The 16,071-nt window shown below is 32.6% G+C and overlaps 1 protein-coding gene across 1 annotated transcript; it reads left to right on the top strand.

Moving 5' to 3' along the window:
* Nucleotides 1–11,804: 11,804 nt before the first annotated feature.
* On the top strand, nt 11,805–13,192 carry serpin-32 (serine protease inhibitor 32). The gene has a single exon (XM_013313201.1). The coding sequence runs from the start codon at nt 11,980–11,982 to the stop codon at nt 13,165–13,167; it is 1,188 nt and encodes a 395-aa protein (XP_013168655.1). The 5' UTR covers nt 11,805–11,979; the 3' UTR covers nt 13,168–13,192.
* The last annotated feature ends 2,879 nt before the right edge of the window (nt 13,193–16,071 follow it).

Below are 16,071 nucleotides of genomic sequence, written 5' to 3'. Positions count from 1 at the left end.
TTCCTTTTTATTATTTTTAGTAAAATAATGTTACTATTTTTAGTAATTTTAACTTAAAAAAAGAGATATTGAAATTCATAATGAATTCTTCAGTACGCTAATAAATACGTTACGAATTCTACGGAACATTAAAATCTTATATTTAAAAACCTAACTTCGAGAAATATTTTCATTATAATCTTCGTTCCTTTGCCAGAATAAATGACATCGATTTTTTCTATCTGCATTCAAATGACGCTATATCGGATATTACATATTTCAGAATGTAACTAAGCGAGAATTGAACTGGAATATCAATGAGATACACCCATATCGTAAGTTTCCACTGAAGATATCTCATAATTCAACATGGCATTATTCAAACTTTCGTCAGACATTATACTAAACAGATATAAAAACGGCTAAACACTCACATATATTCGTCAGTGAGCGACGGGCCTCGTCCGCGAAATAATACCAGTACTCTCACTGATGAAGGGCACCTGATGGGCTCGAAACTAATCGGTGCCACCACCAGACGAATATACGTGAGTGGTTTAGCCGTTTTTATATCAGTTCAACATAGCAGTTCAATTTGATTCAAGAAACAAAATCTTAAAAATCCACAAAAAGCCTGCTTGCACGCTTGATCGCCGCAACATCGTAAATTTGCAAAGAAGCCAGCTGCGCATGAAACCTTTTATCTGAATTGAATCGTTCACGAGTCTGCAGTTTATATTCAGACATTTAGGGATGTAAGCAGAGACAAGGAATAGAAATTTACATCGCCAGATTACATCCCAGGATTTACAATTTTTTAAAGCGTGCCAAAAACTATAAAATGCCGCCCTCGCACATTTATTTTACTTTTACCTTTTAAGTTTATTCTATGATGAAAGAAAAAAAATTGACATGTTTTGATGAGAAGGGGATGTGAATTTGGCGGAAGAGGGGACGCATAAGTAGGGATAATATGCGTGTTGATTAAACGTAGGCAACACAACTGCAAATGCTAATGTCTATAGACAGCGGTAGCTTCGCTATTTTGGCAAATTCCTGTGATGGCCTTCGTTTGTTACCTTTTGCTATAAAAAAAAAAAATAAAAAAAACAATTCCTTGTATGTACATTGCAGCTAATTTACCTAAGAACATGTCAATTTTTCTCCGTCGTCGTATGATGAATATAAATTAAAGTCGTTGACGCGCTTCAATTCTGATAAAAGGTTTCACGCACACCTGCTAGAGTTTCTTCAATATTCATTATATTAAGGCTTCCTTACACGTGTAACCGTATGTTGTTAATAATTTTAAAACTTTACGATAGTAAATTTTGTTTTCTTTTTAGTCTTGACTTAGCGTAATCGAAAATCTAAACTGGATTCTTGACCTTTACTTTTAAAATGGACCCTATTCAAGTTAAGGCCTGTTTATCAATAGCCAAACAAAGTACTGGATAACTAACCAAATAGTTTGCGTTTCACAGCTTATTCACAGATTGAAATACGCCGACAACGACTTTATTTGACAAATAAGTTCCAACTACCTTATTCAAGACTTATTTGAACATAAAACAGGCATATAATAAAGAATTTTGACCTTAACGAAAATTAAAAAAATAATAATTACATTCATCTTTCCGTCCTTGTCCCACACAATGTAGGGTTAGCACACCAGTTTTCGTCCACCAGACCAATCCATCTTAAATTACTTTAAGACCGTTAAAGATAAAACCACAATGTTATCTAAAATAAAATAACTGACATAATAAATCAGTAAAAGTATAAAAATGTTTAATTAGCGTATTCAAACGAAACATCAAGGGCAGTAAAAGTAAAAGTTGTCAAGTATTTGGTAGGCTAATAGGCCGTTATATTCTTCTGCATGAGACTGACATTTGAATTGCAAATAGCAACAGAATGGGCGTCTTGTAACTTTAGCATTAATTTTGCGTAACAACATTATGTAAATCGTGTAGACTTTGTAAATTTATGCACAAATATAGAGCAAGAATTTATTTACTTTAGAAATTCTCTTTAAGACTTTTTCTTAAAGCTACATAAAAAAAGTATTTATCTATCTCTTACATTAAATAAGGCATAATACGTTTTAATTTGCATGATTCTAACTTATAAACATCTGTAAAGCAATTAATAAAGTTTTAAACGCTTCGTTTTAATGTTAGGAAGAAAATCCGACACTATGCCGGTGTGTCGGCGCAACACTAGCCTTACTAAAACATCAACGTTTATATCCCTTCACTAATCAATCTGACACTTGACTTTGTAACGAAAACGTACCATTCTCGCTAAATGATTCTAACTAATAATGTCTAAAAGTAGAAAAAATACTCCTAGAATAGTAAAAGAATCTGTTTGGCCATCTATAAGGTTGGGGACTATTCCATTTTTTTTTGGTTAAAAATATTTGACAGTCACATTTGTCAAAATTTCGGTTAACTTTTTCAAAACCAGTATTAAAAATATAAAGAATGGCAGATAAAAGTAAAATTTACGTGTAATTTCGCTTGAAATTTTTTCTATAGAAGGCAAGATGTTCACATAATCGAATCGTCGTTCGAAGGATCGTCTCATTGATATTCCACTTCAGTCTTCACTCACATTCCAAGCTGGCGATTTGTCCGGGCCATAAACAAATTTCACGTAAAAATAAGATTATGCAGAGAATACTCTCGAATCTCGTGTAGAAATTCTATTGAATGGTTTGAATTTTGTTTTACATTTCTCCTTCCAAGTGGACCGACACCGACCGGCAGTGGGCAGTCGTTGGATGGAAAAGGCGAAGGACGGCAAACTGAACATGACATTAGGGAAGACCTATGTCCAGCAGTGGGCAGATGAAGTTGATGATATTGACGATATTTGTGGTACTGATAGTCGAACTTTTTTCTTTTAATTATAGCAAATGAATATGTCAAATTACACTATATTAAACAGTCATTCCAAGCTCCAACAGCTAGCCTTACAAAATTCTTGTGTTACAATGTTAGTTATCATACTCCTGCGAATGAACGAAATTTTATACGCATATTCAGCAGCTCTATAATTGAACCCCGCGCAGACAAAGTCGTGGGCAACAGCTAGGGTTACATTTTAGATACGATTTTCTTTACATTAAACATATGACATCCAAAATCCCTAAAGACCCAAGAACACACAGACATCCGCAAATCGGCGTCATGAATATGAATACGTCATAATGTCTACCGCTTTATGACGAAACCCATCTGTAATTGACTGAGACGGATTGTTAAATTCCTATTATTGTCAGTGCATTTGACCTACTACGAAAATTTATTAAATCATTAAATTCCACACTATAATATATTTTGCTTTACAATTATCAGAATAATCTTGATAATATTAAAAATGCGATCATTTTGATGGATGGATGGATAACAACGGCTCAAAAGATCTCGCTGTATTTTGGTATAGATGTAGGACGTAGTCCGGAAGAAGACATATACTTATAAGTTTTTTTTTAATTCCGCTCAAGCGACAGCTAATTCATAGTAACACTGTATCAATCACGTTGACAATAACAGGAATTCATTTATGGTGTTGTCACAAACATTATTGATGAGATTTCAAATGGACGTCGGTTTCAATGTGTTTTATTACATCATCAAATATTAGTGTAACCGCCCTTCGAATGTTAGTGTCAGCCTAATTCTATAATTATCATAACTTAGCGATATCTGGAGATACCTTCTTACAAACATTCATCCCTTTGTAAGCCTTTTAATTATTGTAAACCACTTAACTATACTGATATACTCTATATTTAAAAATATTATTGAGCCTGTGGTATAAATCAATAACACGATTTTATTATTTTGAAACGAAAACTAAGAAATGTAACTACTAATCAACAGGTTATTTTAAACAATATTTTTATAATTTAAAAATATAAGAATCCTTCTTGTTTTGTTATTAATCGAATAGAACTTCGATATTGGAAATTGAAACAGTGCATTTACGCGGCAAAAGAGGCGCCAGATTGGTCGGTGGGCGCGGCAATTGTTTTTGACGTGTGAGAGAAGAAGACTAGGAAAGTTAATGTAACAATTTGTTTAATTATCAAATACATTGTATAAGCTGAGGAAGTTATACTTTTATCTGAAAATATATTCCCTATTGAAGTTCCCACACCTACATCCAAACATTCGCATTTATAATATTAGTAAGATATGATTGAATTAAACAGAAAGGTTTTTGCATAGATATTCGCCATATATATACATATATAAAGTAACTAACCTAACAGTAAACCGTTTAACCATATTAAATTTACACGTAACATCGTAAAAATACAAACAATCCCTTGGGATTCAATACAAAACTACACCTCTGTTAGTTGTCTAGCAAATGAAATATTACTTATCCCATAGGACTCTGAATTGTGAAACGTGTAGTCGAGTAACTCTGAATATTATGCTATCTGATTTTTTATTTTAGTTAATAAATAAATCTGTTCACTCTAGAGACTATTTAAAATAGATGTGTTTAACAATTTATATTATTATACAACTTATAAATATATAATTAAATTAACCTAAATAAATATGAAGCATAGGAACCTTTAACACCAAAATATTCTAATACTGCCTGCTGGGTGATACTTTCCCAGTAAATATTACTTCTTACTAATATCATAAATGCAAAAATTTAGATGTTTGGATATACTGATGATGCAGTTTGTTAGAAGGTATCTCCATGATGGCTGCATGAATCTCGTTGAAATTTGGCATATATGTAGAACATAGTCTAAAAGAACACGTAGGCTACTTATTAAGGTTTTTAAGTCCGCGCGGGCGACAACAATTTTAATAAATAAAACTAAATATGTCATTAAATATTATCAAAAACACGAAATGTACTTGTGGACAAAGGTCATTAAAAACGTAGACAAACTAAGCTAGACGTACAGTCAGCAGAAACACTTCATTAAGTAAAGAGACATCCATAACAAGATATGTGGACTGTACAAGGGGACGCAACTCATGAAATGATTTCCCAAGAGGCGGCACTACTGCTTTTGTAAGATTACGTATGATTCTCGTATATTGCGTATTTTTACTACACTTTTTGTTAAAATAGTGGACGTAAATATAAAAGTTAGTACAAAATATTAACAATAATCATAACACTACCATAATTATAAAGTAGTTAAACTGTTACTCGTTGAAATTTAAAAGAAAATTCTATATGTCCTCGAGTTAGCATAAAATTTAAAACAAATTAGTTACCCTAATATGGGTATCAAATGGTAGAATTTGACGAGTAAAACATGGTAAATCTAGTCCAAATTCAAAAAAACTATTATAAAAAATTCAAATGTATTGCCAAAGAAGGGAACTTTAGAAATTGTTTTTGTTCGACCAATATTAATCATCATGATCATCAGCCTTATTCCACTCACGTGTTGTCTGCGCACAACGTTCCAAAAACATAAATAAATGTATTTTATTCATAAAGTCTTTTAAAAGGTTTATTCCATGCACGTATTACTTTAAGCGAAAAGTAATAACAAGTAATAAATATAATCGTGTGTTACAAGGACAGTTAGACCTCCCTTCTTTAATTGAATAGCAAACATCCGAAACTAACGTGTTACTTTTAAAATTGCCAGGTTTCAAAGACATACGTTGCCTTGTATACGAAGAGCCTAAACGTACAATATAAAGGTAAATGTAGAATATATTCTTTTCAAAGCATTGAAACGTAAAGATAAAACGCATGCACGGCACGTCGCACCCATTTTTAGGTAAATTTACCGCAGCTCCTGTGGAAATGTTTACTTTATAAAGGTGACGTAACTGCGAGCCGTATGGCGTTTATTTCAACGGGAAAACTCCACACCATTAAACAATATCTTTAGTTATAGCTTTCGTTTATAATACGTGTTTTAAAATAAACTAAACTCTTTGTCATTTTATCTTAAGTTTGATATTTGGAACAGATTAATATTTGAATCGACTATGCAATTGTTAAAAATATTTTTGCAATAAACCGTAATATAGTACTAATTTATAACTCTTAACATTCATAGCAGAATAAGAATGATTAAAATTGCAACCACACTGGTAACATTGCTTTAATTTTCCTGTTTCATTTAGCGCGCTAGTTATCATGGCGGCGTTATTAATGATGCAGCACTTCCGCTTCCGGAGGCTGTACCGCTCTCGCTTGTTGACCACGAAAAACTTTGTTTTAGTTGAACATTGAATAACTTGTTTATTAGCAACTCTATATGGTTAACCATATATGATGAAACAAAAAATAATTTGCTATAATTTACCTTAACAATTCAAATATTAGTTGCATCCCTAAATATTTGCTATTATTTTAAGGTACGCGCTTGCGTGAAAATTTATCATTTCAGGAAAATAGAATGTATTATAGTACTTTTAATAATTGAAAGAGAGTTATACCAAGTCTTGCTAATTATACTATGTTTTCACATTCAGCTCAAACTCAAAACTTAATTAATAATTTAATATGAATATCACAGTTGATTTTACGTGGGAATCCATCAGATGTCGCTGAGAAGCGGTTCTCGTCTTTATAAACAATGTCTGTTATCACTTGGACCTTTCGTGACTTAGATAAACCTCCACTGTATTTATACAAACGCTTCGGGCATTTGCTAATTAAAGCTAAATATACACGATTGTCATTTAATTGGTGTTATATAAAAAATAGATAAATCTTAACCAATAAGTAGATATCAACATATTTATTCGAGCAAGTTCAAGGTTACTGTTTTACATAAGCGAAATATCACAAAATCTGTGCATTTTTCTTTTTTATATTCTTACAGTATATACAGACAAAGTCTTGAGACTCGTGTGTCTGTTTATTGCGGATTTTAATAAATAGGTGTGATCATTATTACTACGAATCTGTGTTAACCACCCTTTTTCCAAAACTAAAATTATAACAAGCTTTTGTAATGTTTGGACTGATGGATGTTTGAAGATATCTCAAAAACGGCTGTATGGATCTCGCTGAAATTTGGCATAGATGTAGAACATAATCTAAAATACATAGGCTACTAAATAAGTTTACTTTATTACAGCGCGGACAGAGTCGCTGGCGACAACTAGTTGGCCAATAAAAATCAATTCTAGTAGTAGTAGTAATAGTATTTAACAATATTATATAATCGATAACACCACTCTATTACAACTTCACTACACCTAGACGTATAAAATGTAGCTGGTATTCCAAAGGGAGTCCGCAGGCATAAATTATGATACAGTGAAGTACATGCCGGCCGAGCATTGTACCAAGTATAGTACACGGTCGATCAAAACTCACGGAGAGAAAACACAACGAACAAGTACGATAGCCAACAGCATTTCTTGCAACAACCCAATCAAAGTGTGATTTTCCTTATGTTTCTTTTCACTTATACTGGCAAGTATTTGACTTTGATGTTTAATTATTTTAATCATAATGAAAGAAGGTAACAATACAAGAGTTTAATGTTTCTTCAAAACCTCTCAACTGCTTTCTATTCTTGTATAACTAGGAAATGGGTAAGACTATATGACCTGGGCCTTCTGCAGCACCGACATTGGGGTAGAGCATTGATAGGCAACCGCTCAACACAACCGACCGGTGGACAAAAAGGGATGCCACAAGTCTGTGAATTATAATGGTCTCATCTAACTCTGTTAAGCCTATTTAGCGAAATATTTTAATTTTTACAAAAGCCCTAAACTCTACCCATGTAAATTCTTTTGGATACGAGTGTAGCGCGTACATAATTTGCGTGAAATGGATCACTCCAGCCAGCTCACCGAAGAGTGCCAGCAACACCTACGATACAAATAATTAACGGATGCTCCGTGACCCGTGACCATCATGGACGTTAAACAATTGGTTATAAGATCTGACAAGCAAGAATAAAGTTCGTCAAACTTTGATGCCGTATGTTTCACGCCCGCTTGTAATTACGTCATAACATGACCGCAGCGCACAGTTAATTAACCGCCATGTTAGTCAATGCGACGATAACGTAATAAGTAAACAATATAATAACAACTAATTAATATTATTATTCTACAATAACAGGATAAAAATATATTACTTTATAGAGTCACTGAAACTTGGTGAAAATGAGGATATGGATGGAGGTTGATAGCTTTTTAATTTGAAACCAATAAAGCCAAATTGATTCCAGATTAACAAGAAAACAACATCACAATCCTACTATAAGATATCCAGACAAATTAAATTAAGGATTAACAATTGGTTTAAATTATTAACAGTGACACCTTTCGAAAACTTCGCAAAACAGAAGATTATTATGACGTAAATTAACAAAAGAGCTTTACGACATGTACAAAAGATGACATGTTACACTAATTTTGCTTTTGTTATTATAAACTTCGTCAGTTTAAAATCTGACTGGTCATATTGTAAGATATCATTGAATTGTTCTGGTAATATCTTCTGTATACCTCCTACAGCCGAGGTATCTAGATTGTCTTTTAAATCTGAACTGTTAAATTCGTCTTTCTCGAAGTGCCAAAGTAAAGTTTATTTTTATCTATCCTTTTAAGTGTCTTAGCGAAGCCTATGCGGTTGCTATTACTACTATAATATCTAGACTAGATGAAGGGGTTAATTACATATGTAGGTAACAATTATAATTGGCCTTAAGCGACATTAATTGACAAGCTATGAGGTCATTGAACTTGGCCACGCGGGGCCGTCGTGACGCGGGCAATGCACAGAATCCGATCCAAGCCCGCATACTAAAGGAATATTTGCGATAATATTGCAAAAAATATAACAAATAGCAACAATCTAGAACCTATAGTTATGGAATTCTGTTGCTAGGTTGATTTCACGCATAATTGGATTGTTAATAAATATTTGCCTAAAGGTTCTGAAATGGTGGCCACGTATAGTGCGATTGATTTGATCAAAAAAAACAAATCAGAGTATTAGTCTTTGTTGCCATCTCTGCTAGATATTGGCATTTCCAAATGGGTTTTAAGTTAAAGATGCCTTCCGATGATTTCCGATTTACATACTTATGTACATTTATTCGACGTTCTTCTTCTTACGTTGAAGGAAAACATCGTGATGCAACCTGCACATATCTGAGAAATTCAAAGATATAGTAGAAGTCATACAAGGAGAATAGAAGTCAACCCGCACTTGGCCAGCGTGGTTGACTATGGCCTAATCACCCTAAACTGATTGTAGCCTCCGAGCCCCTCGGCGGGGACGTATAGTGAGCTGATGATGATGAACATTAATAGACAGGGGACTTTAAACACAAGAAAATATGTCTTATTACAGTCTTCATTATCCGTTCTCTCCCCTGTTATATCCTCTTCATTTTTCAGTCATTTCCTTTTTATTAGATTCCTAAATTAAGATTGCCTTGTTCGCATTTTTTTAATTAACTACTCTTGTTCATAGGTACTATAAATGCCTTGTTAAATTCGAATCGTGACTTTATATTGTTATATATTTTAATGTTAAAAACTTATCATCACGTTGTAAACATAAATACTATTATCTTTATCTCAAATTCGCATCCTTATTGTGTTCGTGATATTTTAATATATTTCAATTAACCACGTAACGGAAAAATACTCATATGTTATAAATAAAGTAATTGCATTAGGAGAAATTGGATGTTTAATAATTGATTCTAATTATACATCGTACTAATACTATATATTCGAAAGTTTAGATGGATGGATGTTTGTTTGAAGGTTTCTCCAAAGCGGCTTGCTGTCTGACTGAAATTTAATATAGACGTAGAAAATACTAATTAAGATATTTTTACGCGCGGACAGAGTCGCGGGCAACAGCTGTACATAAAAGCAAAAGTTTACATGGATGGATGATTGTTAGAAGATGTTTCCAAAACTGCTCGCTGTCTGACTGAAATTTGACGTAGATATAGAACATAGTCTGGAAGAACACATAGGGTACTAATACGGATTTTTTTTTAATCAAGCGCAGACGATGTCACATTTTTTCGATTGTAGGATTTGATGTTTTGGTCGTGAGAGCTTGTGCGTTATTCCAGTTTTAACAAACTATGTGTATTATTGTTAAATATCTTGGTTAACTCGTATTAGGCAACATCGGATATCGTGAACCACATTGTCTTGTGATTGAGGTCGATAGGGTTGTCACGTACTCCGAATTTTGAAAACAATTAATTTGAAACGTATAAAGAGAACTATCTACAAAAAATTTCCAAGTTCATCTCCATTCTTCAAAGGTTCATCTGAAAGGTTCGTGGCTTTATCTTTTTTCTTTAAATTTATAAATGAATATCTAGTGAAAAAATAACGTTAACTAAACTAATCTAAACTAATCTTGCTTTAAACTATTTTATCATTTAGGTAAAATTGCTATTGTATAAAGAAACATTTCTAATTAACAATATAATTGACAACCCTAGTAGGCTTTGTTCGCGTCTCATTGTTTTCTTACACGGCATTTGAATACACCGGAAGTAAGATCCAACCTAACACTAAAGTTTTATTCGTTTATTCATCAGATAGTTTTATTTACAAGACAGCCATTAGTATCATGACTTTATTAAAAAAAATAGTAAGATACGGAATAAACATACAAGAGAAAACTTTGCAAAAAATTAAGAAGTTTAGTTAGAAAATAAAAAATCGGTAAAGGTTTTAAGGCTAGAGTTGGTCACAATATAATCGTCGATTTTCACTGCACTGACACGACAATTTGAGGGATGACAATGTGCGACAATTGAAGAATCAAGACAGTGAAAACCCACAGTAACTGAAAAACAATCACACTAATATTATAAATGTGAATGTTTCGATGGCTGGATGGATGGACAGATGTTTGTTAAAAGGTGTTTCCAGAACGGCTCAATAGATCTTGAGGTAATTTGGCACAGATGTAGAACATAGTCTGGAAGAACACGTAGGCTATTACGTTTGTTTTTAATTTCCTGCGGACAGTGTCACGGGCGGCACCTAGTAGAATATATAAGAATTACCCTCCTGCTAGTCGGACAAAAAATAATAGTTCACTAGTAAACAGTTACATAGAAGAGAGCGAGGGTTCAATGAACACTGTTATCAAGAAACTGCTCTTGACACGACATATCATGTGGGTAATTTTTTGACGGGCCGTAATGTATGCATAATTATAAAGCTAGGTCTCCACTGTTGAAAACAGATAATCTATACCAGGAACTATAATTTAAGATTAACACAAAAATATTTAGCTTTTAAAAAATGCAACTTTTATTTCATAACCGTGGGTTTCTGAGACTAAAATCCCCATTTAAAATATATTGGTATCTCTATTTTGTCAAAAGTAATGACAAGGATGACGATATGTAATTCATTATTGATTTTATTTGAGATATAAATGCAAGGTTTTTATATTGAATACTGATCAGAAAACAACTTTATAAACGTAATAATGCGATTTTGACATGCATTTCCAAAACATATATATTTTTAACGTTAGCCAAAAATAAATGATTTAAATTTAAATCTATTATAATTTATCGTATAAAATTTAAAAGACATGTTATGAATTGCAAAATAATATTAGTATAAAAACAAAAACTTGAATCAAAATTCATATTTCGCAACAGAGCAACCGTGACAATTTGGAAAAGACCATTAAGCGATTCAAGCGGTTAAATTGGGTACAAAGAATTCCAATAGATTCTACTAAAAATAATGACATAATAACCTTAATTTTAGGCTGTGTAAAATCAATTAATCTTACAATATAAAAACACCCATATAAATGACATTAACGATGTTAAAAACATCGATATAAACTCGTCCCATACGCGAGGTGGGCTAGTAGCGGCAATACCACGCGCTTCGTCGCTTCAAAAATACTCGTACATTGTACATTCGTGAGAAGGTCTTCATTGAAATTGATAGAATAGCGCCTCACCGTAACAGTATTGTATACGACTCGGCCCTATCTAGTCGCGCGATGTGGAAAGTAATCACCTTAGTTAGCTTCGCATTAGCAGCACCAAGAAAAGACCTGGATTATACATCTTTGAACACATTCTCCTTGCAACTTCTTTATAATACATACGCGTTCCAAGAGAGTTATGGAGAGAAGAACGTAGTCATATCACCACTATCAATTTGGAGCATGTTCACTTTACTAACGGAAGGATGCTCCGGTGAGACTTTCAATCAGCTTATGAAAGAACTACGACTACCGAATGATGTGAGAGCAACCACGGCTCTTCATTTAGCGGTTTCTAATCTGCTGCTGCGTAAAGACCAAGACGTAATCCTAGATGGAGTATCAGGATTATTTGCTGATTACAATTTAAATATACATCAGGAATTCTGTCAGTACGCTAAGAATTTCGACACACAAGTTTTTGTTGTTGATACTAGTAATGAAACATTACTAGCTGATGATATAAATAATTTTATTTGCAAAGTGACTCGTGGAAGAATACAAGAAGCGGTTAATCCTAGTGTTTTAGAAAATTTGAGAATGATTCTAGTCGATGGATTGTATTTCAAGGCGAATTGGACGTATCCATTTGATTCGACGCAAACAAGAGAAGAAGCATTTTATAACCATCAAGGTAAAATGATTGGATCTGTTAACATGATGTATCATAAAGCACCTCACAATATTGGAGATTCACCTTTAATTGGAGCTCAAATACTTGAAATGCCATATGGTAAGGACGAGCAACTATCCATGTTAATACTCCTACCTTTCGATGGTATGCCACTGCAAATGTTGTTAGAAAATCTATCAAGACAACCTCTTACATGGATGAATGACATCCTTAACTCTGAAACATTACCAGAATTGGATTGTTATATACCAAGATTTAAAATCACTTCGCAATCCGATATGATACCACCATTAATGTATATGGGTATACGTAATGTTTTTGATAGTACTAAAGCACAGATGCCTGGTATATCTGACAGTCCACTTTACGTATCTAAGACCGTACAGAATGTGAACATTGAAGTGACAGAGGAGGGGACTGTGGCAGCATCATCAACTGTAGTTGGCTTAGAAGATAGAATTCTCTCGCAGAGATTCGAAGCGAACAAAGAATTTGTGTTTTTAATTAGAGAGAGACAATCTGGTGTCATTGTGTTTGCTGGTGTTTATGCTAAACCATCTTTAGTGTGATTATTAATAAATATTTTTTTGATTTGTTGTGTGTTTTTAATCAATACATCAACGTAAGTATTTTTATTTAATAAAATGTGAGGTAATATTTTCTTAACAAATTGTCAGACACGTAAATTATGACAAAATATTAATCGCTTACCAACAATAACCTATTGATATGGTACCATCCATTCTTCTAGATTAAAATTAGTAAGTTTCAATCCCTTTCCTTATTTTCTTTAACTATTTATTACAAATAATTTTAATTAATAAATTAAATACAAAATTGTCCAAAGGTATTGAAATATAAAAACTAAAAACAAACACAAACGCGGTTCTCACAAAACCGGAAACAAACAAAAATAAAACGACAAAAAAACACATGGAACGAGTTTAATTCTTGCAGGTTTTGAACTTAACAACTTTAAAAGCTTTTATTGATTCTAAAACAAATGTGCAGTTATTAACAAAAATGTTTTTAATTAAAGTGTAAAAATACTAACCAACAGCTACAAAAAATGAATATTAGTTAAGACGAAACATTTATAATACTACAGACAAAGAAATATATGGAACGATAGTGCCTATTTATGGAAAAGGGAATAGACATACTGAAGTACGAGCGTCACTTTTATATATTTAAATAGTAAAAATATAAGAAAATAGAGTAGTCGTACGAAAGGGCCACTATCGAAGACCTTCGACCAACACCTTAAGAAGCTCTCGCTAAACAGTTGGATTAAGGGTCTTATAAAAAGGGAATTATTTTGGAAACCGCAAGTATTGTGAGGAGGTTCCTGTCTCCTAACTGACCTGGTTGTTTAAGGCATTGCTTTCCGTGGCCGGTGATGTACATTTTATATAATACTAGTAGTCGCCCGATATTCCATCCGTGCGGAATTTAAAAAAAAACATAATGTGTTCTTCCAGACTATTTTCTGTATGTATACCAAATTTAATCGAGATCCGTTCTTCAAACAAACATCTATCGATCCATCCGCATTTATAATATTAGCAAGAATTTTTTTATAAAATGTATTGCATAGAAAATACTAATAAACTAATATACCAAAAAATTGTAAACATCACATAGTTGACATGTATGTTTGAATACGAAAATTTCTCACATCAAAGCAAACAACGTGATGAGATCATACGAAATCAGAGACCGTGACCGACAAGATGCGGGTAATATAACTATTTTACTTACTTTGTTTTATAACTAACTTGTCTGGGAAAATGTCTTACACATCCTCAAAGTCAAGGTCAGGGTTACCACCTATTTGAATTTCGAAGTCTCCGAGCTTGCGTTTGACAACCCTACATATAAACATGGTTAATATTAACTAATCGTAACCAATGCACTGTAAAATGTATTTGTTACTCAGATATATTGTTCAATTTAACGGATAATTTATTAGTTTAATTTTAAAATAAATTTAATGTTAGATTTATCAATATGTTAGTATACGTCATATAAAGTTGTCTTATTCTTGTATTTACTTCTCGATATATTATTAACAATAATTTACATTCATTTCAAAAACTGTTAGATTAAAACACATCCAACATAACGGTAAATATAAACAGAAAATCAATTTTAGTACGTTAATATCACACAATATTAAACCAGTGAACTAATTTTAAGAAAAAAAAATTACCAAGATTTTTTTTTATGATTTCAGATAAATGTGCCTTTGACAAAGTAACAAGTTTAATAAACCTTCAACTTTTATTTTATATCTAACTTAGTTTAAAACGTTACTATAACAAAATAATGACACTTATCAACCGCAATAAACGCATATTTCAGGGAAAACCAAAGATAAGACAACCAGAGTGGAAGGTTAAATTCTGTTTGATAAATTGTTAGGTCAAAAGTTGAATCTATACAGATATATAAAATTAGGAATGTATGTATGTAAAAACAAAATGGAATTTTCAAATTTCTTGTACACGATGTATTTGCGTTATTGATAACGAAAAAAATTGTGTCCATCTGTCCGCCTGTCCGACAGTCTGTCAAGACTGCGTTGGTCTCGTTTGACCGACAGACAAATGGACCAGATTAGTCTCAGGCCTGTATCATTCGAGACTTTTCATCGAAGGTAACTTGTGGAGTAACATAGGCATATTTTTTATCCACACTTACCAAGTTGCGATCAGCACCTAGTGCAAAATATAATAGGTAAACTTAAGAGGATTTTAATCTTTAGTAATTTCGGTAGACCTATAAAAATTATTCTCCCTCTAAATATGTTGCATTTACTTAAATTAATAGGGGTTAATCTAAAATGGTTGGATCTAGGACTGTGTTATAATAGAATAATTGTAAAAGAAAAAAGTTACTAGTGCTAAGCTGCCTTTCACTGAAAGTCTTGACAAAATCGGTAAAGTCATATCGGAGATTACACAGAACAAATGCAGATTTTTAAACATGCAGACGGACTTAAATTAAAAAAAAATAGATATTCGTTATGTTCTACGATATATCATGTTCAATATGATCTTTATTCGATACGATATTTATAAACACATACAGCGTGTCCCAAAATTCAACGATAATTACATGCCGTGGCACACTTCATACATTTTTACACGGTAACATGTCAAAGTCAAGAAAACAGACAAAGTAGTTACTTTTTTGCACTTAAAGTACTAATGTTAAGGGCCTATTTTGGACTTCACTATTAGTGTTACTTAGATAGTTCTGATACAAAAAAAAGTTTATATTTGTAGCCACAGTGTCTAATCATGTTATCAAAATGCAAGAAAATTAAAAGAGTTATAGTAACTTTAAAACCTGACCTGGCTAAGACCGGTACCGGGTCATTGAATTTTGGGACACGATATCAATTCAATCAAAGAATCACTTTAACCCTGGATCTACACTACTAATACATTTATACAAAAATAGATTTA

Source organism: Papilio xuthus, unplaced genomic scaffold, assembly GCF_000836235.2.
Source record: "Papilio xuthus unplaced genomic scaffold, Pxut_1.1 DF827570.1, whole genome shotgun sequence".
Taxonomy (NCBI): domain Eukaryota; kingdom Metazoa; phylum Arthropoda; class Insecta; order Lepidoptera; family Papilionidae; genus Papilio; species Papilio xuthus.
Note: the sequence above shows the minus strand (reverse complement) of the source record. Positions and strands in the feature narration are given on the sequence as shown.